This window comes from Taudactylus pleione, unplaced genomic scaffold (genome assembly GCF_031769625.1).
Source record: "Taudactylus pleione unplaced genomic scaffold, aTauple2 ptg000114l, whole genome shotgun sequence".
NCBI lineage: Eukaryota > Metazoa > Chordata > Amphibia > Anura > Myobatrachidae > Taudactylus > Taudactylus pleione.
Genome location: NW_028284516.1, coordinates 25,494,905 through 25,519,956, shown reverse-complemented (window position 1 = coordinate 25,519,956; position 25,052 = coordinate 25,494,905). Strand labels below are relative to the sequence as shown.

Genomic DNA, 25,052 nt, shown 5'->3' with positions numbered 1-25,052 from the left:
AGAGATAATTCAATTACATATTAGATCTTTTTTGATCATGTGTTTTAAGAGAAGAGAACAATGGATAACAATGATTTATCGATATTGTATCAGTTGAAGGATATAATGAATAAAAAATTACACGCATTTTATTTTGAGATATGGTATTAGTTGACAAGTGAAAAATGTTTTCAGCATTGGTCTATATTTCACATTATTTATGTTTATTTATGACTCACATCCTGTATGAATTTAGAATAACATTCCTGGTTTCTATTTGTATGACGTATACTGTAACTGCATAAGGAAAGACCTTTCTAACTGCTTTAAAGTTGAACAATAACCTACTGTAAAATTTTACTAGCTGTCTCTGCTGGGTTTGGTATTAAAATGGAGGCAAAGAGGTGTATGAGCAATCTCTTGATTGTGGCTGGTAAATGGTCCTTTCTGCTTGCAAACTTCCACACCAGGTTTTTGGCAGGAGCTGTGAAAGGAACAAAGGAGCCCTGGGATATACAGTATGACCAGAGGGAGGGGCATGTCAGTCAAACAATTTTCTGTACATAGTAGTGCGGCTTTAAGTTTCTCCCGGATACGTTCTGCCTGCTCTCAGCTTCTTTCACAAATTGGGGATTTCCTGGTAATAACTGTTCAATATTTGTCCTTTAACTCTGAAAACATACTCACAATGCATGCTGATGACACCCAACTCTGTATCTCCATCTAGAGGTGTAACAGCAGGGGCAGGAGTCCAATGGTAGACACGAGTGTGTGCAATATTACATTGGAAACAAGTTCAGATAGAGAAGGGGGCAGATTTGAAAAAATATAATTCCCAGAAGTTGGATGTCTTTACTGTATAGGTTGTTTAGTGCTTTTACAAATGTTATATTGTGTTATGGTTGGCATCATCTTAAATTAATTAAAAAGGGAGGTGACATTGTGAAAATATTTAACCCATTAACTTTTTCCTGCACTCAAACACCATGGCCTCTAAGCTATTCCCTCTTTGCGGACCTCCCTGAAACCTAAATATCTAAGGCTAAAACATTGATACTCCCAGTTTGCATTATTGACAATCTAAATTCCTTGTGTGTAAACAACTGTATTTTCACTCCCATATCATAAGCCCATTGTCTTCTGGCCATTGTCCTTTACTCCCTAAATTAAAGCACATTCATTGAACTTGACTCAGTAGTACTTGTTGTTTATAATTTCATACACTTAAATGATTTTGTATATTCACATGTCATGTAGATATTGGTATGCTGTGAAATTTGGATACCAGGCCACATATGACCCTAGAAGCGAGAAACATGTGGATACCAAGAAGAAAGCAGTGGAAGCCATGACAGACTTGAGTATGTTGAGGTGCTTTAAAACTTATTTGGAAAGTGCCCCCCAGCTCATTCTTCAACTTTACATCCTGATGGAGCACGGCCAGATAACTGTAATTCAATGTATGTAGAAATATGTATCATTTACACTGCAATGTTAACTTAAATGTTGTTTAAATATTCTCTAAAAGAGAAGGGACTTTTGGAAAATTGTATTTAACTGTGAGTCAATACACAAGTTTTCAGACTGTGTTGAATTTGACAATGTAATACATTTGGCAATAAGCCTTCCAAATGGCCTCATCAGCAACTCGCCAATGTAGCAGTAACTTCCTTTTGGTTATCAGAGAGTCATGATGTCACAGTTGATGGCAGACAGAAAGCTCATTTGCTGGTTATCTATGAGCCATCTAGGGGCCTGATTCAGACAATTGCAAATGCAGCCGGACCCCTCCTTAACTCCACCCTGGAATGCCTATGGATTGCAGAGGTCTACTCTGGATCTTGTAATCATGGAGACATTGCAAATACCATTTCAAACTACGGCTTGTGCATGCGCAGTGATTCTCCTCAGCGTTTTGCGCATGTGCATTAGCAAGAAAAATCGCTCAACTACGAAAACATCGGCATAGCATACAATTCTGAATCAAGCCCTAAAGCAGGAGAAATATAATAGAGGTTATAAGGAACCTGTCACATTTCAGACAGTTTACAAAAACAAGAGATTAGGCGCTAATAAAAAAGAAATATGTATGTATACAGTATATATATATATATATTTATATTTTTTTTGCAGTCAAATTACCAAAATATTTTTAATTAATAGCAGCAAAATGACATATGTGCTTGTGCATACGCACCTGCACCATCACATACTATGGTGTAACAAAGACATTCAAAGAGAAAGGCCTACTTGCGCTAATAAGACACCATTTATTATTAAATAAAAATAGAATAATCAGGGGGTCTGATGTTCACTAAAAATATATATATAAATTTATTAGTATATTTTATATGCAATGTATATTTATTCAGACTAGAATATGACTAGCCATAATATAAACATTAGTATTTATAAAACATACAAAAATACCGCATATATATATATATAAAAAAAAAAAAAATTACGTACAACCAATAAAACAACTATAATAATCACAATAACTCTACGGAGATCTCCAAGTCTAATATGTGAATAACACTGTGCTTTTGAAACGACTCAGTCTGTATATTCATAAGATATTACTCCTGGTTTGAAGCCACAGATAAAAATACAAATGGAAATATGAAAACTTGTATAATCACCACTCTCCACTATTGATAGTAGTCAGCACTCAATATGCTGTGTGGGAATAGGCAGTCCTGAACACCCCTCGTGCTGTAAAGAGGTACAGCGGGTGCAAATGCACGCCGCCCATGTATCCACCTGCGGTAGTCTGCCTGGACCACAGATGCTGACGCTGGAAGTGGATGCCAGTAGCCTCTATATTCCAGATCGTATGGAGGATTCCCCAAGTGGACAGCAACAACAATATAAGTATATGGCAACCAGTCCCAGCGATGGCAAAGGAGCAAATGCACTAAGATAACAATTGTCCAGTCGTGCATTCGCATAGGGCTTTGGATCCTCTAACCAGTTTCGCTCTTGTATAGAGGGAGCTATTCCCGCACAGCATATTGAGTGCTGACTACTAACATTAGTGGAGAGTGGTGATTATACAAGTTTTCATATTTCCATTTGTATTTTCATCTGTGGCTTAAAACCAGGAGCGATATGAATATATGGACTGTCCTTTTAAAAGTACAGTGTTCTTCACATATTAGACTTGGATATCTCCATAGAGTTATTGTGATCATTATAGTTGTTTTATTGGTTGTACGTATTTTTATTTTTATATACGGTTTTTATGTATGTGTTACATGTCTAAATATTAATGTTTACATTTTGGCTAGTTGTATTCTAGTCTGAATATATATACATTGCATATAAAATATACTAATACATTTATGTATATTTTTTAGTGAACATCAGACCCCCTGATTATTCTATTTTTATTTAATAATCAATGGTGTCTTATTAGCGCAAATAGACCTTTCTCTTTGTACATTTCAGATAGTTATTTTACAAAGTCTCATCTGGCACAAACAGGAAGTCCCTCAAAAAAATTGAAAAATTATATATTGGGGCATATTCCATTGGCTGCTAAAATTAACACAAGTATCGTGACCATTTTTTCATTACTGCAGGTAGACGCGCTCCTGATACCCACAGTATCCTTTTTAAAAAATATTTTGTGATAAAAAAATATTGGGTAACAGTAATAATGTTTATTACTGTCCAAAAGAAAAATATTTGATTTTTAAAAATGCTACGAATTGCTGATTTGTGCATTTTTAAAAAAAAGATAAGAAAAAAAATTCCAAAAAAAATATATATTTTTATTCAATTACAAACAGAAAATGAAAAGAAAAAAAAGTGATTTTGGGGTAATTTTAGGCCAATTTAAGAAAAACATTTTTTTTAAATGATATAAAGTAATTATTTTTTTGTTTAAATAAACAGGGTAATTAAATTGAGTGCATAAATTAACAAAAAAAAGTAAATTTTGGGGTAATTTGAGGCCATTGTTTTTTAACAAGCATTAATGACATAATTATTGGACTAATTAGGATAATTGGGGGTGGGGTGTCCAAGGGGTTCTGAAGAGATTCCCTACATTTTTAAGTTAAAAGGGGGATTTTCCCTGACTTTGCACCAGCTGCGAGAAAAAAGCAGCATCTTGAATTTCTGCCCGGCAGTTGAATAGGAAAAACTTTGCAGCTGCAGGTTTTCAAAATTGTTCCCATATTAGAATATGCCCCATAGTGTTTTCTGTATGTAAACCTTTTAGTTTGAGGAAATTAATATGTAAATATACACCAGGGACATAACTAGGGGTGTGCGAGTGAGGCACCCTGCAGCCACTAGCACTACTACACTCTGGGCAGGCACTCTACAGCCTGTGAAGCTGCCATCCTTAGAACGCTCTGGCCAATGCTCTACTTAGCAGAACCAGCAGCAGAGCTAACGGTCCCACTTCCTATGCGTGATGTCATGACATCAGATGTTTAGGGGCGGGGGCGGCATAAAGCCCAATTACACCTCTGATATACACTCGCCTAAAATAGATGAAGCAGGTGAAGGAGATATTTAATATTTTCTTCCTTCATGTCTCACTCTAACAAAATTATACATTACAATGAAATAGGACATAGGCTTCTATATTAGCAGTGAGAGTTGTGTCAGTTTCTCCCACAGATCTACCACGCTGAGATTTAAAATGTATTTTTCTATGAAAAACAGAAGCAGCCTATAGTGTAGAAACAAAATGGCAATCAGTGAACTGAATGAAAAGACTCACAGAGCAATTAAATACTATGGCTAGAATGAGCAACATCCTGTCAGTATAACCACCAGCAGATGTGTGTCCCATGATGCACATCCATTGCCAGTCTCCCTAATCTGTACATTGCAGAACCCTACAATTTTGCTATGTACAGTTACTTGAAAGTTTGTGAACACTTCAGAATTTTTTATATTTCTGCTGAAATTTACCCAAAAACTACCTCAGATTTTCACACAAGTCCTAAAAGTAGATAAAGCCAAAAAAAACAAATGAGACAAAAAAATTAGACATGCTCATTTAATTGTTGAGGAAAATGATCCAATATCACATATATTTGAGTGGCAAAAGTATGTTAACCCTTAGGCTTAGCAGATATTTTGAAGGTGAAATTAGAGCCAGGTATTTTCAATCTATGAGATGACTATCAGGTGTGAGTGGACAATCTGTGTTTTTAAAAGAATAGGGATCTATCAAAGTCTGATATTCACAACACTTGTTTGTGGAAGTGTATCATGCCACGAACAAAGGAGATTTCTGAGGACCTCAGAAGAAGAGTTGTTGATGCTCATCAGGCTGGAAAAGGTTACAAAACCATCTCTAAAGAGTTTGGACTCCACCAGTCAACAGTCAGACAGATTGTGTACAAATGGAGGGAATTCCAGACCATTATTACTCTCCCTAGGAGTGGTCGACCAACAAAGATCATGCCAAGAGCAAGGCTACTAATAGTTTACAAGGGAGCAGATGTATGAAGCTCTGGTAAGTGATAAAGTGCAGAGTGATAAACGACCAGCCACTCTGCTCCAAACTGTCATGTTACAGTCTGTGTTTGAAAAATGGCAGTTGGGAGCTGATTGGTTGGTCATTTATCACTTTGCACTTTATCACTTTCCAGAGCTTCATACATCTGCCCCAAGGTCACAAAGGAACCCAAGGTAACCTCTAAGCAACTGAAGGCCTTTCTCAAATTAGCTACTTAGGGCCTGATTCAGACCCACTTGCGAGCGGCTGTCCGCTCGCAAGTGGGTCGATGTTCTGGACTGAGCATGCGCACGACGGAGGGAGCTCCGTCATGCGCATGCGCCAGGCGCGACGAGCTAAGGAAAGTCCTTCGCTCGTTGTGTCTGATCAAAGGGGGCGTGCTGTCGATGTTGATTGACAGCACGCCCCCTTTGGTAGGCGTGCCTCCCTGACGGGGGCGTTCCCACGGGAACGCCTCCCGTCAGAAGCCGGCCCACTGACATCACTAGTGATGTCAGTGGGAGTGATTTTGGCTCTGATAGAGCCAAAATCACTCCGGAGCTTGCGGTTGAAAACCTCAACCACAGGCTCCGGCTCGCAATTTCGATGGTCGCGATGGTCTCGACCATCGCGGCCATCAAAATGCACGCTCGTATAGCCTGTGGGTGGTGACCCACAGCTATACGAGCGTCCGGAAGGACGCTCCATTTTCATGGAGGGCGGCCCTCATTCAGAGCGTGCGCTCTGCTCAGAGCGTACGGCTCTGAATGAGGGCCTTAGTTCCACCATCAGGAGGATACTGAACAACAATGGTGTGCATGGCCGGATTGCAAGGAGAAAGCAGCTGCTCTCCAAAAAGAACATTGCTGCCCGTGTTTAGTTTGCTAAAGATCACCTGGACAAGCCAGAAAACTATTGGAACAATGTTTTGTGGACAGATGAGTACAAAATAGAGCTTTTTAGTTTAAATGAGAAGTGTTATGTTTGGAGAAAGGAGAACACTGCATTCCAGCATAACAACTCATACCATCTGTGAATCACGGTGGTGGTGATATCATGGTTTGGGCCTGTTTTGCTGCATCTGTACCACGACGACTTGTCGTCATTGATGGGACAATTAATTCTGAATTATACCAGAATATTCTAAATGAAAATGTCAGAACATCTGTCCATAAACTGCATCTCAAGAGAACGTGGGTCATGCAGCAATAGAACGACCCAACGTACACAAGTAATTCGACCAAAGAATGGTTAAAGAAAAATAAATTTAACGTTTTGGAATGGCCAAGTCAAAGTCCTGACCCCAATCCAATCGAAATGTTGTGGAAGGACCTGAACTGAGCAGTTCATGGGAGTAAACTCACCAACATAACAGAGTTGAAGCTGTTTTGTACGGACAAATGGGGTAATTTCCTCCAAGCCGCTGTTCAGGACTAATCAACAATTACCGGAAACATTTAGAAGCAGTTATTGCTGCACAAGGGGGTCATACCAGATACTGAAAGCAAAGGTTGACATACTTTTGACACTCACAGATATGTGATATTGGATAATTTTCCTAAAAAAAAAGATCATGTCTAATTTTTTGTTTAATTTGTTTGATTTGGTTCTCTTTATCTACTTTTAGGACTTGTGTGAAATACTGAGGTAGTTTTAGGCCAAATTTCAGCAGAAATATGGAAAATTCTGAAGGGTTTACAAACTTTCAACCACCACTGTACCTAATGGCTTCCTCAGCAGTAAATTAGGAACCTAAGGGGATGTTGAGGTATTATATAGAGAATGTCTAACAACATTTTAGTACATTAATTCATATAGAATACTAACAATAAAATATTTAATAATAAAGAAGTAATCACATGATTAGTAACATAATCAGTGGCTCTAATCCCCGTGCCTATTGCTTGGGGGGGAAGGGGGGGTGCAGGAGGTGCCTGTGTGGAGTGCCGGCCGTCTCCCACAGTGACAGGAGCCGAGTGCTGAACTTAATGCTACAGTGCAGCACCTGACTCCTGTCAGTGAGGGGGAGTCTGCAGCTTGGTGTCACCCCTCGGCTGGTGACACCCGGTTGCCAACCACACCCCCCTTGTGACGCCACTGAACATAATTAACCTACGTAATAATCTGCTAAAGTCTGTCCAGTCTCCAACGTGCATGCAAAGTGGATGCATGAGCCACTCCAAAGGCTCCCACTGCTAGAGGGATGGGACAGACCTTAGCCTAGATGGAGAGGAGGAGAATCTGCATGTATACAGCTGTGGAAGGGAGGGGTGGGAAAAAGCAGCAGAGTGGGCAGGGTGAGAAAGAGCAGCAGAAAGGATGGTGTGGTGGGAAAGAGTAGGGGGTGGAGCAGTGGACAGAGGGGTGGGACAGAGTGGGGGCAGGATGGGGTGGAGTAGCGGACAGAGGGCCTGATTCAGACCCGGTCGCAAGTGCTGAGCGCTCGCAACCGGGTCAATGGTGGCCCAGCATGCGCGAGACCCGGATAGCGACGGGCACTCCATCGCTCTGGGTCTCGCAACAAAGGGGGCAAGCTGTCGATGTTGAGTGACAGCTCGCCCCCTTTGGTGGGCGGTCCGGGGGGGTGGCTGCCCAAACGGAGGCGTTCCCATGAGAACGCCTGCCATTTGGGGTTGGCCCCACTGACATCACAAGTGATGTCAGTGGAGAGATTCCGGCTCTGTTAGAGCCAAAATCTCTCTGGGGCTTGCGGCCATGAGGGTCTCGTCGCAAGCCTGATGGTCGCAATGGTCTTGACCATCGCGAACATCATCATGGCCGCTCGCAATAGCTGTGGGTGGTCACCCACAGCTATGCAAGCGGCCAGGAGGCCGTTCTAAAAAACCAAAAAAAAGCCCGGCCCTGATTCAGAGCGAGCGCTCTGTCAGAGCGACCGGGTCTGAATCAGGGCCAGAGTGCGGTTTTTGGGCTTCGTTTACTAGTATATGTCAATTATGTAAATTTTAACCATTATGTATAATTATCTATAAAAAAAAATTCTGTAGTTCCCAAAAGATCTAAATTAATAGTATGGAATTAGAAATAGCAGGTATGGTATTTAAAAAAAAAAATCCTCAAAATAAAACAATCCTATCCACAACTTAAAAACACAGTGCAGGAGATAAACACAAAATGAATAAGCCAAAAATTCACATAACCACAAAATAACATTAATTCATAACACTGTTTAAATAATTTAATACATATTAGTGAAATAAATAAGTAAAACTTAATAGAAGTTTTAACAGTGAATGGATAGTGAGGAGATGAGTTTCATATTTAGCCATTATAAAATATTAAAAAGTAGAGCCCATTTTGTTATCCCAAAATATAGAAATGTAAATAATTGAGGATAATTAAAATTGGAATAATCTATAAATAATCTACAAAAATATAATACAGTGCAAATACAAATAAAGCTGAAATAAAAAAGATAATTCTAAAATAAAATAAAATTAATACAAAAGAATCAGAAAATATTAGATAATAAATAAGTGATTAAATAAAATAGTTTAAATAAACATTACATATAAAAAAAAGTCTCTTGCTGTGTGACTCACAAAAGTATTTTACAGTAATACACTAGTGTCAAGCCTGCCTCTGGAGGATCTCCTGTTAAGGAGTTGAAAGCTGAGGTCCGAGGTTGAGGAAGGAATTGGAGACGAGGGACCTGGATGTATGATCTCCTCATCCACAAGTATCGGATGTTGACGAGATCTGACCAAAGTCTAACCTGCTGGGAGGTGTTCACCAGTGACCCCTCCAAGCAGGATATGGGTTTAAGCTGCACCCAGCAGGCAGGTCGTGGCCCTTTGGTCAGGTATCCGATACCTGTGGGAATGGAGACAAACACTAATAGGCCCAAGTAATATACTTCAGAAAGAAGCACTTGTAATGTATCTGCACAGGAGAATAACACTGAGTATACAGTCAAAGGAATAGATGCTCCACAAACGCGGAGGAATGACTCAGTAGTGGTACCCAGTGGAAGTACAGAATACACAGGCAAGGTGTTACTGACACACTGCTGCACAAGGAGATGGCACTTGTAGTTGCTCGAGGGTATTACAACAAGGGAACCTGGAACAAAGTGACGGCAAGTAGAAACAACATTGCACAGGCAACTTCCTGCTGTCTGGAGCCTAGTTATATACCCTGAGGTAGCAGATCATTGGAGGACAGCGTCAGCTGACCACCACCATGCTACCATTGGGTAAAGGGTAGTCAGGTGATGAAGACTGGCATGGCCGCGTCCACGAAGGCAACCGCAGCCAACAAGTCTCGGCGCAGCACCTGGACATCAACATGGTCCCTAGGCATAATCCTCAGCACGTCACTCGCCGCCGCACCTGACGTCTGTCCACACGAGGAATCCAGGGAAGCCGGCGCTGGGGTGAGTAATAGCTGATCCTAGGCCGCAACCTGACAGCTAGCTAGGAAGATAGTAGGTCATCTCAGATGCTTACTTGTTTAGATAGTTCACAGAGAATTATGTAGGTGCCAAAAATTCACATAACCACAAAATAACATAATTCATAATACTGTTTAAATGATTTAATACATATTAGTCAAATAAATAAGTAAAACTTAATAGTTTTAACAGTGAATGGATAGTGAGGAGATGAGTTTCATATTTAGCAATTATAAAAGATTAAAAAGTAAAGCCCATTTTGTTACCCCAAAATATAGAAATGTAAATAATTGAGGATAATTAAAATAGGAATAATCTATAAATAATCTACAAAAATATAATACAGTGTAAATACAAATAAACTTGAAATAAAAAGATAATGCTAAAATAAAATAAAATTAATACAAAAGAATCTGAAAATATTAGATAATAAATAAGTGATTAAATAAAATAGTTTAAATAAACATTACATGTAAAAAAAAAGTCTCTTGCTGTGTGACTCACAAAAGTATTTTACAGTAATACACTAGTTAGGAAGATAGCAGGTCATCTGAGATGCTTACTTGTTTAGATAGTTCACAGAGAATTATGTTGGTGTAAAGGAAACAAATCTGAGTTATTATTATAAGCTTTTTATTCTGTGTTCGGAGAATAGCAAAACATAACTTGCTATAAGCAAATTTGCGGTTTCTGGTCTAAAGTCTTTTGTCTTTTGCATTAGGCACTACCTAATCAGCTAAGTATCTCAAACATGATGGGTTATCTTCACTTTGCTATCATGTTTAAAGTAGGGGTGAGCGGGTTCGGATTTCTGAAATCCGAACCCCCCCGAGCCCCCCCGATCCGAGTCCGATCCGAGTCAGGCTCGACTTTTCCCGCCTGACTCGGATCTGAAATCGAGGCAAAACGTCATCTTCCCGCCTTCCGAGTCTCGCGGGTTTTGGATCCTATATAAGGTACACACGTCGGCGCCATTTTCTCACTCGGCTGTGGACAGTGAAGAGGGAGGGTGGGAGTTAGGGCTGTGTAGTGTAGTGTAGTGTAGTGCTGCTGTTGTCCACTACTTCAAAGTCCATAGGGGCTGGCTGTGTTGTGCTGTGCTGCTGTTGTTAATAGGGGCTGTGTCCACTACTTCAAAGTCCATAGGGGCTGGCTGGACTGTGTTGTGCAGTCAGTTCTCCATAGGGGCTGTGTCCACTCCAAAGTCCTGTGCAGTGTCCCAGTCCTAAAGGAGTGCTGTAGTGTTGTCCAGGGGGTGCTCTGTCCATCAGGGGTGCTCCCCCCAAGTGCTAAAAAAATAATATATTTTCTGTGTTTGTGAATTGTGTGCGCAGTAGCCGCACGTGCATCAACAAAGTAGTGCCAAGCGTGCGCCTGTGTCATAAGTAAAGGGCCGGCTGGCTTGACCGTTAAGGGTGCTGTAACCCCCGAAAGTACACTCCAGTCCAAACCAAAAAAAAATTATTTTCTGTGTTTGTGAATTGTGTGCGCAGTAGCCGCACGTGCATCAACAAAGTAGTGCCAAGCGTGCGCCTGTGTCATAAGTAAAGGGCCGGCTGGCTTGACCGTTAAGGGTGCTGTAACCCCCGAAAGTACACTCCAGTCCAAACCAAAAAAAAAATTATTTTCTGTGTTTGTGAATTGTGTGCGCAGTAGCCGCACGTGCATCAACAAAGTAGTGCCAAGCGTGCGCCTGTGTCATAAGTAAAGGGCCGGCTGGCTTGACCGTTAAGGGTGCTGTAACCCCCGAAAGTACACTCCAGTCCAAACCAAAAAAAAAATTATTTTCTGTGTTTGTGAATTGTGTGCGCAGTAGCCGCACGTGCATCAACAAAGTAGTGCCAAGCGTGCGCCTGTGTCATAAGTAAAGGGCCGGCTGGCTTGACCGTTAAAGGGTGCTGTAACCCCCGAAAGTACACTCCAGTCCTAACCAAAAAAAAATTATTTTCTGTGTTTGTGAATTGTGTGCGCAGTAGCCGCACGTGCATCAACAAAGTAGTGCCAAGAGTGCGCCTGTGTCATAAGTAAAGGGCCGGCTGGCTTGACCGTTAAGGGTGCTGTAACCCCCGAAAGTACACTCCAGTCCAAACCAAAAAAAAAATTATTTTCTGTGTTTGTGAATTGTGTGCGCAGTAGCCGCACGTGCATCAACAAAGTAGTGCCAAGCGTGCGCCTGTGTCATAAGTAAAGGGCCGGCTGGCTTGACCGTTAAGGGTGCTGTAACCCCCGAAAGTACACTCCAGTCCAAACCAAAAAAAAAATTATTTTCTGTGTTTGTGAATTGTGTGCGCAGTAGCCGCACGTGCATCAACAAAGTAGTGCCAAGCGTGCGCCTGTGTCATAAGTAAAGGGCCGGCTGGCTTGACCGTTAAGGGTGCTGTAACCCCCGAAAGTACACTCCAGTCCAAACCAAAAAAAAAATTATTTTCTGTGTTTGTGAATTGTGTGCGCAGTAGCCGCACGTGCATCAACAAAGTAGTGCCAAGCGTGCGCCTGTGTCATAAGTAAAGGGCCGGCTGGCTTGACCGTTAAGGGTGCTGTAACCCCCGAAAGTACACTCCAGTCCAAACCTAAAAAAAAATTATTTTCTGTGTTTGTGAATTGTGTGCGCAGTAGCCGCACGTGCATCAACAAAGTAGTGCCAAGCGTGCGCCTGTGTCATAAGTAAAGGGCCGGCTGGCTTGACCGTTAAAGGGTGCTGTAACCCCCGAAAGTACACTCCAGTCCAAACCAAAAAAAAATTATTTTCTGTGTTTGTGAATTGTGTGCGCAGTAGCCGCACGTGCATCAACAAAGTAGTGCCAAGCGTGCGCCTGTGTCATAAGTAAAGGGCCGGCTGGCTTGACCGTTAAGGGTGCTGTAACCCCCGAAAGTACACTCCAGTCCAAACCTAAAAAAAAATTATTTTCTGTGTTTGTGAATTGTGTGCGCAGTAGCCGCACGTGCATCAACAAAGTAGTGCCAAGAGTGCGCCTGTGTCATAAGTAAAGGGCCGGCTGGCTTGACCGTTAAAGGGTGCTGTAACCCCCGAAAGTACACTCCAGTCCAAAGCCAAACCAAAAAAAAATTATTTTCTGTGTTTGTGAATTGTGTGCGCAGTAGCCGCACGTGCATCAACAAAGTAGTGCCAAGAGTGCGCCTGTGTCATAAGTAAAGGGCCGGCTGGCTTGACCGTTAAAGGGTGCTGTAACCCACAAAGTACACTCCAGTCCGAACCAAAAAAAAATTTATTTTCTGTGTTTAGCCGCACGTATATATCAAATCGATATAACATAAATGGAGGACCAAACTTTCTCCGATAAAAATAAAATAGAGAAAGATCAAGAACCACTTCCTCCTAGTGCTGAAGCTGCTGCCACTAGTCATGACATAGACGATAACATGCCATCAACGTCGTCTGCCAAGGCCGATGCCCAATGTCATAGTAGAGGGCACATACAATCCCAAATGGCAAAGTTCAGGAAAATGACCTTGAAAAAGACATTTAAATCAGCTGAAGAGAAACGTAAACTTGCCAATATGCCATTTACGACACGGAGTGGCAAGGAACGGCTAAGGTCGATCCCTAGTATGTTCATGACTAGTGGTTCAGCTTCACATGACGATGGAAGCCCTCCTCCCACTAAAAAAATCAAAAGAGTTAAGCTGGCAAAAGCACAGCGAAGAACTGTGCTTTCTAAGAAGATATCACAAATCCCCAAAGAGAGTCCAAGTGTGGTGGTGGTTGCGATGCCTGACCTTCCCAGCACTGGACGGGAAGAGGTGGCTCTTTCCACCATTTGCACGCCCCCTGCAAGTGCTGAAAGGAGCACCCACAGTCCACTTGCTGATATGCAAATTGAAGATGTCACTGTTGAAGTACAACAGGATGAGGATACTGGTGTAGCTGGCGCTGAGGAGGAAGTTGGCGAGGAGGATTCTGATGGTGATGTGGTTTGTTTAAATCAGGCTCCGGGGGAGACAGTTGTTGTCCGTGGGATGAAAAAGCCCATCACGGTCATGCCTGGGCAGAAGACCAAACATTCCACCTCTTTGGTCTGGCAATATTTCTATCCAAATCCGGACAACAACTGTCTTGCCATATGTACCATATGTAAAGGTGAAATAAGTAGGGGTAGGGACGTCAACCACCTAGGAACATCCTCCCTTATACGGCACCTGCAGCGCGTTCATAAAAAGTTACTGTCAAGTTCAGAAACTTTGGCTCAGACCGTAAGCAGTCCAGGGACACCTAAATCCCGTTGTCCTGTTGTATCCAAGCGCCTGCAAACCACACCGTCAACTCCCTCCTCGTCAATTTCCTCCTTAGTCAGGATCGGAAGTAGTCCTGCAGGCCATATCACTGGCATGACTGACTCTCCTATCCGGGATTCCTCCGGAGGATCCTGCATTGCTACGCCTACTGCTGCCGCTGCTGCTGTTGCTGCTGCTGGGAGTCGTTCATCATCCCAGAGAGGAAGTAGGAACACCACTACTTTTACTAAACAATTGACCCTCCAACAGTCCTTAGCGAGGAGGATGAAGTACGACAGCAGTCATCCTGAAGCAAAACGTATAACTGAGGCCTTGACTGCTATGTTGGTGTTAGACGTGCGTCCGGTATCCGCCATTAGTGCAGTGGGATTTAGACAATTGATGGAGGTAGTGTGTCCCCGGTTCCAAATCCCGTCTAGATTCCACTTCACTAGGCAGGCGATACCGAGACTGTACAGAAACGTCAGAAAAAGTGTCCTCAGTGTCCTGAAAAATGCCGTTGTACACAATGTCCACTTAACCACGGACATGTGGACAAGTGGAACAGGGCAGACTAAGGACTATATGACTGTGACAGCCCACTGGGTAGATGTATCACCTTACGCAGCAACAGTAGCACCTTACGTCACCAGTAGCAGCATCTCAGAAACGCCAGCTCGTTACAAGGCAGGCTACGCTGTGTATCACCGGTTTCAGTAAGAGGCACACCGCCGACAACCTCTTAGAGAAACTGAGGGAAATCATCGCCCAGTGGCTTACCCCACTTAGACTCTCCTGGGGATTTGTGATATCTGACAACGCCACCAATATTGTGCGGGCATTACATCTGGGCAAATTCCAGCACGTCCCATGTTTTGCTCACACAATAAACTTGGTGGTGCAGAATTTTCTGAAAAGCGACAGGGGCGTGCAGGAGACGCTTTGGGTGGCCCGAAAAATTTCTGGCCACTTTCGCCATTCAGCGACTGCGTGCCGAAGACTGGAGCGCCAGCAAACACTCTTGAACCTGCCCCGCCATCACCTGAAGCAAGAGGTTGTGACGCGGTGGAACTCAACCCTCTATATGCTTCAGAGGATGGAGGAGCAGCAAAAGGCCATACAAGCCTATACATCCACCTATGACATAGGCAAAGGAGGGGGTATGCACCTGACTCAAGCGCAGTGGAGAATGATTTCCGTGTTGTGCAAGGTTCTTCAGCCCTTCGAACTTGCCACACGTGAAGTCAGTTCAGACACTGCCAGCTTGAGTCAGGTCATTCCCCTCATCAGGCTTTTGCAGAAGCAGCTGGAGAAAGTGAAGGAGGAGCTAAGACGGAGCGATTCCGCTCGGCATGTGGGACTTGTGGATGAAGCCCTTCATTCGCTTTGCCAGGATTCCAGGGTGGTCAATCTGTTGAAATCAGACCACTACATTTTGGCCACCGTGCTCGATCCTAGGTTTAAAGCCTATGTGGTGTCTCTCTTTCCGGCCGACACAAGCCTGCAGAGGTGCAAAGACCTGCTGGTGAACACACTGTCAGCTGAAGCGGAACGTGACACGTCAACGGCTCCTTCTTCATTTTCTCCCGCAACTGGGGCTGCCAGGAAAAAACTTAGGTATCCTAAGCAACCCGCTGGCGGTGATGCAGGGCAGGCAGGACCAAGTTTGGACATCTGGTCCGGACTGAAGGACCTGGCAACAATTTCTGACATGTCTACTGTCACTGCATATGATACTGTCACCATTGACAGAATGGTGGAGGATTACATCGGTGACAGCATCCAAGTAGGCATGTCAGACAGTCCATACCTGTACTGGCAGGAAAAAGAGGCAATTTGGAGGCCCCTGTACAAACTGGCTCTATTTTACCTGAGTTGCCCCCCCTCCAGTGTGTACTCCGAAAGAGTGTTTAGTGCAGCCGGGAACCTTGTCAGCGAAAGGCGTAGGAGGTTGCTTCCACAGAATGTGGAGAAGATGATGTTCATCAAAATGAATTATCAGCTCTTCCAGGGAGACCAGCCTCCAGAAGGTACAGAGGGACCTGTGGTGGTGGATTCAAGTGGGGACGAGTTAATACTTTGTGAGGATGAGGATGTACACACTGAAGAGGGTGAGGAATCGGTGGATGAGGAGGATGAGGATGACATCTTGCCTCCGTAGAGCCAGTTTGTGCAGGGACACATTAATTGCCAGCTTGTTTTGTGGGGGCCCAAACGAACCAATCATTTCAGCCACAGTTGTGTGGCAGACCCTGGCGCTGAAATGATTGATTTGTTAAAGTGTGCATGTCCTGTTTATACAACATAAGGGTGGGTGGGAGGGCCCAAGGACAATTCCATCTTGCACCTCTTTTTTTCTTTGCATTATGTACAGTTTGGGGCCTAGTTTTTCTAACTGCCATCCTGCCTGCCACTGCAGTGTCACTCCTAGATGGGTCACGTGTTTGTGCCGCCCACTCGTGTCGCTTAGCATAGTCATCCAGCTACCTCGGTGCAACCTTTTGGACATAAAAACACTATTGTGAGGTGTGAGGTGTTCAGAATAGACTGGAAATGAGTGGAAATTAAGGTTATTGAGGTTAATAATAGCATAGGAGCAGAAAAACCTACAAATTCTGTGATTTTAGCTGTTTTTATGCTTTTTTTCAAAAAAATACAGATCCAAAACACAAAACCCAGAACCCAAAACACGGAAGGGTGGTTTTGGCAAAACCAATCCAGATCCAAAACACGAAGAAAGATCCAGATCCAAAACCAAAACACAAAACACGAAAAGTGGCCGGTGCACACCCCTAGTTTAAAGTCATGTTTATCATGTTTAAAGTTATAATGCTGACACGGTTAAAATGTTTTAAGCTGCATACACATGTAAAGATTTTCTGTCCAACCATCCAACTAGTTGATTGGTTGGAATGAAAATCTGGTAACGTATGGGAGTAACTGATGATCAGCAATTTGCTCCTAAATGCCAGAAAACAGATGAAAATGGTCGTTAAATGTTTGATCTAAACAATTTGTTCAAACAACAGTTTTTGTCCATTTTCCGGCGTTTGGGAGCAAATTGCTGATTGTCATTTGCTTACATACCTTACCAGATTTTCATTCCAACCAATCAACTAGTTGGCTGGTTGGACAGATAATCTTTAGATTTGTGGCCAGCTTAAGGGTCCCTGAGGACTGGAGTTGGAAAACACTGCATTATCGTGTGACAGATTAGGCAACAGGGGAAGTGTGTATGCAGCTTTAAATAGCGATTCAACCGAGTAGGCATAATGCTGCCAGCATTCTGCTTTCGGCCTATTAATTGCCGACATAGTGATTGTTGATAAAACGTGTGTGTTCCATCTAAAGGTATGTGAAACCTATGATAGTACGCATAGAGACATCCAGAGCATCCACATCAACTTGTGAACTTGGAAAAATAGGCTTCCCAACAGATGTATCTAAAGATATGTGTAAGGCCAAATATAACACATCTCAAAGGAGTATGGTAGACTTGAGTCTGCATGGCCTTTTTGTACTGTAGTTTCAAGTGAACAACCTCGATCTGCTTCATAAAACACAAGGGACCACAAGTGCAACTCAGAACACGTTAACAGTACAAGTCTGTTTACGCAGATCAATGCTTAGTGGTGGTTGCCTATTGGAATTGGTGCTCTAGAGTAAGATTGCACTCAGAGAGCAAAATAACTGCTGTGTCCTAATATATGGCGCCACCATGTGGCCTTGCAATGTGAAATACACGCACATATAAATGCAATAATGTATCTGTAATGAATCTTCATTATCAATATTATGTATAGGTATAGTTGTATTGAACTGAGCCACAAAAAAAACATGAAAATTACTTTGTAGAATAGCAGATATGGAAGAGTTTCCAAGCAAAAACAAAAAAAACTCCAAAACATGTGAGTGTTTCATGCACATTTCAGCAGCAAAACCTATGGGGCCCATTTATCATAGTTAATTTGAGGTAAACAGGTGCTTTCGGGGGTTTACCTCAAATACTAAGTATCCCCCGGATGTATAAAGGAGGGACCGCAGCAGGTATCGGAGATACCTGCTGCGATCCCTCCATTGCCGCCGGCAGCCGCCTCCCCCATAGGTTTCTATGGGGGATGCGATGCTGCCAAATGTATCAATATTCTTCGCATTCCCGATATTGGCCCCAGCAGCTAACGCCATCTGAAGATAGCATTAGCCGCTGTAGTCTATGGGGACTTATCGCAAGTCAGCCGGCGGAGGGATCTTCCAGATCCCTCCGCCGGCAATGGGCGCCGCTCCTGTGCAGTCCGCGGGACTGCACATGCGCAGCAGCCCCGCATACACTCTGGCCACATCGCAGGGACGGGCTCCTTTCGGAGCCCGTCTCCCTGCATGTGCCGGTACATACATTCAGCCGCTATGATAGCATTTTGCAATGCGATCATGGGCGGTACTGGATGCCTTGATCGCATTGCAAAATGTGATCATTAATAAATGGGCCCCTACATCATTTAATAGTTGTTACAAAACCTCCACCCACTTTTATTTTTTATTCCTAAAGACAGCCACTTTGGCAGTAACCTGACTGTTACATACGAACAACTTATAGTTTGTGTAGATGACATTGGCTACATTGTATGAATGATAATTGGCACCATAACCATCAGTGTCAAGGATATGGCCAAATTAAGCAATTTGTGGATCAAAAAACAGATTCTAAAGTAGATGAAATACAATGTATAGCATGTCAACTGGTACTTGAGCACGGGGGTTGGGTACGGGATCCCGGCGGTCAGGTTGCTGGCAGTCAGAATGCCAACAGTGGCATCCTGACAGTCAGTTGCCTGATGGTAACTATACTAATCCAAACCCTAAACCTCCCCCTAACACTAACCTACCTTTCCCACAGCCTAACATAACCTTTCCCCCACAGCCTAATCCTAACCCTCCCCGCGCAGCCTAAGCCTAACCTTCACTCTCCTCCAGCAGCTTAGTGTTAACCCTCACTCTAGTGCCTAACCCTAAACCTAACTCTCCCCCTAACTCTAATACTTATCATCGAGATGTCAGAGGTCGGGATTCTGGACCGGGATTCCGACTGCTGTCGGGATTCCGGCGCCGGTATTTTGAACGCTGGCATCCCGACCGCCGGGACGGTAACTACATCCCCAGCAGGGCCATACTATCTGGGCCTAGATTTTGAGGGCTGGCGATGTTGGTCCGCCTGCGCTCTTGGTCTCTGTCCTGCTATTCTAAGCATATATATAAGGCTGGAGCTTGCGCTGAAAAGCCCATTTGGGGGCTACCCAAACTGAAAATCCAAATATGGCTTCACTGCCCATGCTCTGGACCCATGCATGCTCTGAAGGGTAGATTGGTGACCTTAGAACCTGATGGACCTGTATTGCTGGGTAAAGCTCACCTCAGGGGCCCATAACTGCCATGCTCCTGCAATAGCAATAGTTCCATTAATGAGTTTGAGCTTATCAGCAGAATAAATACGAAACTAAAATTCAATAGTCAACCAACATTAGCAGAAATGTTGATGTTCCATGTGTTGGAGAACTCGCCACCAGTCAGGAGAACTCACCATTGCCAGCACAACTCACCATTGCCAGCGCTGCCAAGATTGTTGTCCCTGGTTTGACAAGTTATATTATAACATAGACAATGGCAGGACAGAGCAATGACTGTTTCCAGACAGCAAGAGGTACATTTACTACAGATTGATGTTGTGTTTCAGTGGCTGAATCACACATTTTTTTAATACTGATTTTTAAGTGTTAGTAAATGTTCAGATTAGCCCTTGAAACACAAAATCAATACTGATAGATTTAGATCAGTTTTTAATGGAATAAAATCGACCTTTAGTAAATTTACCCCCTAGTGTTAGACACAGACACAAAGCAGTTTGAACTACCCCCTGTACAGGTTGGTTACTCCAGGACAATAAGTTTTCATGAGCTGCCCGATTACAGTTCTACTAGTTGGAGGAAGTGGGTGGTTGTGTAGACATTATATTGTTCTTAAAGAGTTGTTAATTATAACTTTTCCGAAACTCAAACTAAATTTGTTTAATTGAACCTCAGTGCCAAATCATCTTATTGGTATTATATATATACTGTATATATATATATTTTTTATTTCAGATGCATCCATCTTCATATCTGTGTCCAGTATCTCATGGTCTACTGTTGACTACCAGATGTCATTACGAAAATCTCTTCCGGGAACGAAAGGGATCAGTGTGGGATTACCTATGGTCTCTTACGTGTTGTACAAACTTTTCACCTTGACCTCATGGATTCTCAGTATTGTCTTCCTCCTAACCTGCAATGTTCATATTTTTACTACCCTTGTGATTGTGCTCGGTATCGCTGGATTTTGTTGGACTTCGATGCAACACACGGATTTCTGCCAAACCAAAAGGATGGAAATATTGTATAGGGTTGTAGTCGGAATTATTCTAATTTTTACATTTTTCAATGTGAAAGGATCTAAAACAAGAATCCCCATTTCTGTTTATTATTTTGTTCGGGTTCTAACCACTACAGGGATTCTTACTTTGTGCTTCTACCTCAAACCTGCCTTTATATTCACTCTCATATTTGCAGTACTCAGTATTGCTGCTGTGTTAGCTTTGGGATTTGGAATTTTTTTCCTGATTATCTATTATGCTTTTTTCCATCCAAGCCTCCGTTTTATAGATCAGACTTTGGAAGATACAGTGGATGGTCCCACCAGTAAGGGTAAGAGTAGAGTAACAAATTTCATGAAGCCTTAGAGCTTTGCTACAAAGCTTAATTATATATACTATGAATTTTGAAAACATCACAAATCTTCTACGAGATTCTTATTTGCTTCACACTGAAAATAATATGCTCCCTCCAACGACTACTGGACAGGATGGAATATTTTGCCACTTCCCAGACCCTGGAATGGTTAAACATTTTCACATTTCTTACCTAATAAAAACTTATTGAAGTTATCCTAACTCTTGAAACATTTTCAAAAAGAATTTCCCTTGCAATAAATTGTTTGTTCATGTCCTTCACCTATCCCCAAACACTTTATTTTATCTTACAGGCTTCCTTCTGTGTTTTTCATCATTGTCTTTATGTCATGTAGGTAGAGTTGTTTGCTTTGTGTACATTTAGACTTGTTAGAAAAATGTCTCTCTGAATACAGTTGTCTCCTAGGCACGGAGCTGAGCTGTGTTGTATTCAAGGGTAATGGTCTAGTGAAGAATGCCTTGTTCATACTAACGGCTTTGGTGGAAAATCGAACAAGGCAGCCAGAAAGAGAAATGAATGTATTTAATAAAAGCTACAATAGGGCATGTAATGTAGTAAATCAAATTCAGTTGTGGTCTTCAGAAAACTTCAAATGATTTAAGGGCCAGTCATGATGCTAATTATCGGGTTCCGTTTGGACCCCGATAATTAACATTATAACTCGTTATAGTTATAGTGCTTACTTTTGTATTTTTCCTCCTAATTCATTAAAGTGGTAATTGTGGCTATAATGCTGCTCAGCTTTTACCGGCTCAGGCCATAACTTTTTTAAAAGCCCCCTCTGGGAGAGTCCTGGAGGGAACACCCATGTCAGAGGAGTGGCAGGATGTGCTGCTGCAATCACGTCATTGTGGCCCAGACCCTCGCTTTTTCAAACCCAAGATTTGCAGCATTGTAGAGCAGAGGCGGGGCCCCAGTGACATGATTCAATGTAAACCTTGCCATCAATCCCCCAGACCACTCACTTCAATCTGAGATGTAGGTGAATGTGGGAGGCTGGTCCACTCTAATGGGAGTAAAATAGAGCCCACTAAAATTCAGGACTCTACCTAACATTCTAGTAGAGTTGGCAAGAATGGCTTGGGCTTCCTCATGTCTTATGCTTGGGGAAGCCTATTTAACAAGTATTGTCCTGGTAACAGACCGTGCGTCAGCTGACTTAAAAAAAATAGAAAAAATATATGAAAACATTAATGAAGGCCTGGACAACCTGCGGCTTTGCAGGTGTTTTGTGACTTCAGCATTTTTTTTTTTTTACGTTTCTTAAGCCATCTAACGCAAGCTCACATCTACAGAGACTGACCTCCATATGTTTCAATAAAACTCATTCGTCTTGCTGGGTCGAGGCTTCAACTGATAAATATGCCCCTGGCTATTTTTTCTCTTTGTATCATACATAGAAATGGTAAGATACACATAAACTAGGCTTCATGCCACGCACTGTTTCCACCTTGTTTTTCAAAAGTATGTGGATTATGGAAAGAATATTTATTGCTGTTGTTGATCCAAAATGCTGTTTGGTATTTTTTATTGGCTGCACATCATGGGAGACTGAGTGGATGCTTCCAAATGTGTCAATAATGTATTTAAAAACAACAAAACTTCTCTCTTTGGGGGGGAAATAAAAGTATTTTATCATAGGACCTGATGATGTCATCAACTCTCAGAGGCGGTCATTAAATGTCTACATTCATTTTCTCTAGTGTGCTGGACAAAGACTTTTTTTACAATAAACTATTTATTTAACACATCAAGAGCAATTGAGTAAAGATACACAATTCAATAAACACTGAGCAAAACAAATGTGTTTGTGTCCATTACATGTCTGGTGCATCACTAATATGTCCAAAAGCTATAACGGAAGACTATGCAGAAGACTCTACTTTCTTTCTACCAATAATTAGGATGTAGAGTGAGGACTACAGTGTAACATTTAAAAGGGGTAATGGGTGGAATGAGAGAGGGGATGGGCATGTTGTCTGTGGAATGGGTAGATCCCAGGGCCATAGCTAGGGGAATGCAAACGATACCATCAGTGCGCACAGTGCGCACCCCCATGGCATAGCGCACTGTGGGTGGCGCCATTGCTGCCCATGGCACCTGCATTAGACTTGAAGGGTGTCTGCAATGGAACCCTCCAGGGCTGATGCAGAGCTACCCAGAGCATACAATGGATGCACCAGACATGCACCCTGCAGCCTGTACAGCTGCTTAGAGCATCTTAAGGATGCTCTGGGCAGTGTTGTACTTCCTCAGTGTGATGTCACATGTTCAGGGATAAGCATGGCACAGAGCGCTAAGTCGCCTTAGTATATAGTCTTGAGTGGTTTCTGAAAGCGAACAAAATGAAGGCTAGTTCAGGTGAGTGTAAGCACAGGGGCTACCCCACGCACCTTACTTTTGTCTAGCAGGGTGCCTTTGGACGCTCCAGACATGCACACTGCAACCAGTACAGCCTCCCAGGTCGACCACAGGACCTCCGGGCAGTGGTGTAATTCCCGGCAATGGTGGCCCCGCCTTCTGAGGGATGTCATCCGGTAAGGGGGCATGGGCGAAATGCTGGCTAGTTACGGCACTGAGTATTGTAAATTTGTCACATAAGATATCACAGGTTATAAACTACACATTTATGGCTAATGCAGAGTTCAACACAAGTCGTCATAATTGTTCCCAGTTTGCGTGCATGGAACTAAGTAGGTAGAGTTGTGCGCAGGTAGATGCCCTCTATCTATATGCTTGGCTTGATACCCGCCATCATCATCTGTGCGGTCTTGTACGAGGTCTATCCTTGGTGCAAAAGATACATCTGAAAAGAGGCGTATGTGCACTTATGACTCTGCATAACCGGCAAATCCATTGACATGCCCTCACTACACATTGCCTATGTAAGAACTCCCCGTTACTGTCCAGCTACTTCTCACCAGATGCAAGTGGAAACATGCACTTGGGGCCTGTTACAGAGTTGCACGCTATTGCACGTCCGCTGCAACTTTGTACACAGCGACTGCGTAATAATATGCTGATGCTAGAAGAGGTGTCTTGTGTAAATAGAGGCTTCCTAACGGCTTCTGTGAGAACGGAGCCATCCGATCACTTGTGTGGACATCGGCAATCTGAGTAACCCTCAGGTTACTCAGGATGGCTGTGAAATTCACACTGCTGGGGCCTGTGAATCTGCGTTGGAATACTGATCTCTGCACGCTCCCTGTCGCTGCACATTCCCAAGTCCCCAAAATCATGCTGCAGATTCAGGGACACTGCGACTATCGTTGCAGCACTGATTGGCACATGCGCAGTACGATCCTGCGCATGCGCCGATCGGCAGCCATTGGAGTTTGCACACAAATCTGAATCAGGCTCTCGGTTTCGGAGCATGTGCAGTGCAAAATACACATAATATACACTCCACAAACAGGCGTCTGTTTCATTTTGCATCAGCCATGTAGAGTCAAATCACTCATATGTTCATAGTAATTGCTTTAAGTAGCAATGCTCTATTGACTGTGATCTGTGTATTTTTTATTGTTGTGTTTGTTTTTCCATTTCTTTGTTTTGCAGCTAGAGTGGAACAAAAGAACGAACATGTTACATATTTGGGATTTTTGTGGTCATCTGTCATAAACCATCTTGTTTAATGTTAGAGCTGTTCTGAGCACAAGAATGAAAGCAAGTGCAGGTACAGGATGGAAATATCCCTTATCCAGAAACCTGTTATTCACCACGTTCCCAAATACAAAAAAATAAAAATAAATGATTGTTGCATTAGGTCATTTCTGTGTGACACACCAGGATCAAGGCAACAAATAGTTTCTGTTATGAATAAACTAGGGATCTTGTCTGGTTTAGGCAGGATATAAGGTGTTTATAGGGAATGGGTATGATATACCGCCGGCCACATGGCCGGCGGTTCGATTCCCGTCAGCGGCAGCCCGACAGGAGCAGAGTGCGACGCAGCGGAAGCCCGACAGCGCTGGAAATGCCGATCGTGGATAGGTAAGTATAGACTAACTTAACCTAACCCCCCTAACCCTAACCCTCCTTAGGGGTGCCTAACCCTAACTTCCCCCCCAAGTGCCTAACCCTAATCTCCCCTCTAAGTGCCTAACCCTAACCACCCCCTTCCCCGCTGCTTAAACCTAAGTCCCCCCGGGGGGGTGCCTAACCCTGTCCCCCCCGGGGGACCCTA

At 43.0% G+C, this 25,052-nt stretch overlaps 1 protein-coding gene across 2 annotated transcripts in view; it reads left to right on the top strand.

The window, feature by feature from the left end:
* XKR9 (XK related 9) overlaps positions 1-21,183 on the top strand; it is a 32,391-nt gene extending 11,208 nt beyond the window's left edge. The window contains exons 3-4 of one of the 2 annotated variants that reach the window (XM_088471577.1): positions 1,237-1,340; positions 20,222-21,183. In XM_088471577.1, coding sequence (XP_088327703.1) covers positions 1,237-1,340; positions 20,222-20,856 — 739 coding nt within the window. In that variant the 3' untranslated portion in view covers positions 20,857-21,183. Of the gene's footprint in view, positions 1-1,236; positions 1,440-20,221 lie in introns of both variants that reach the window. The other variant, XM_088471576.1, reaches the window with a different exon arrangement.
* The last annotated feature ends 3,869 nt before the right edge of the window (positions 21,184-25,052 follow it).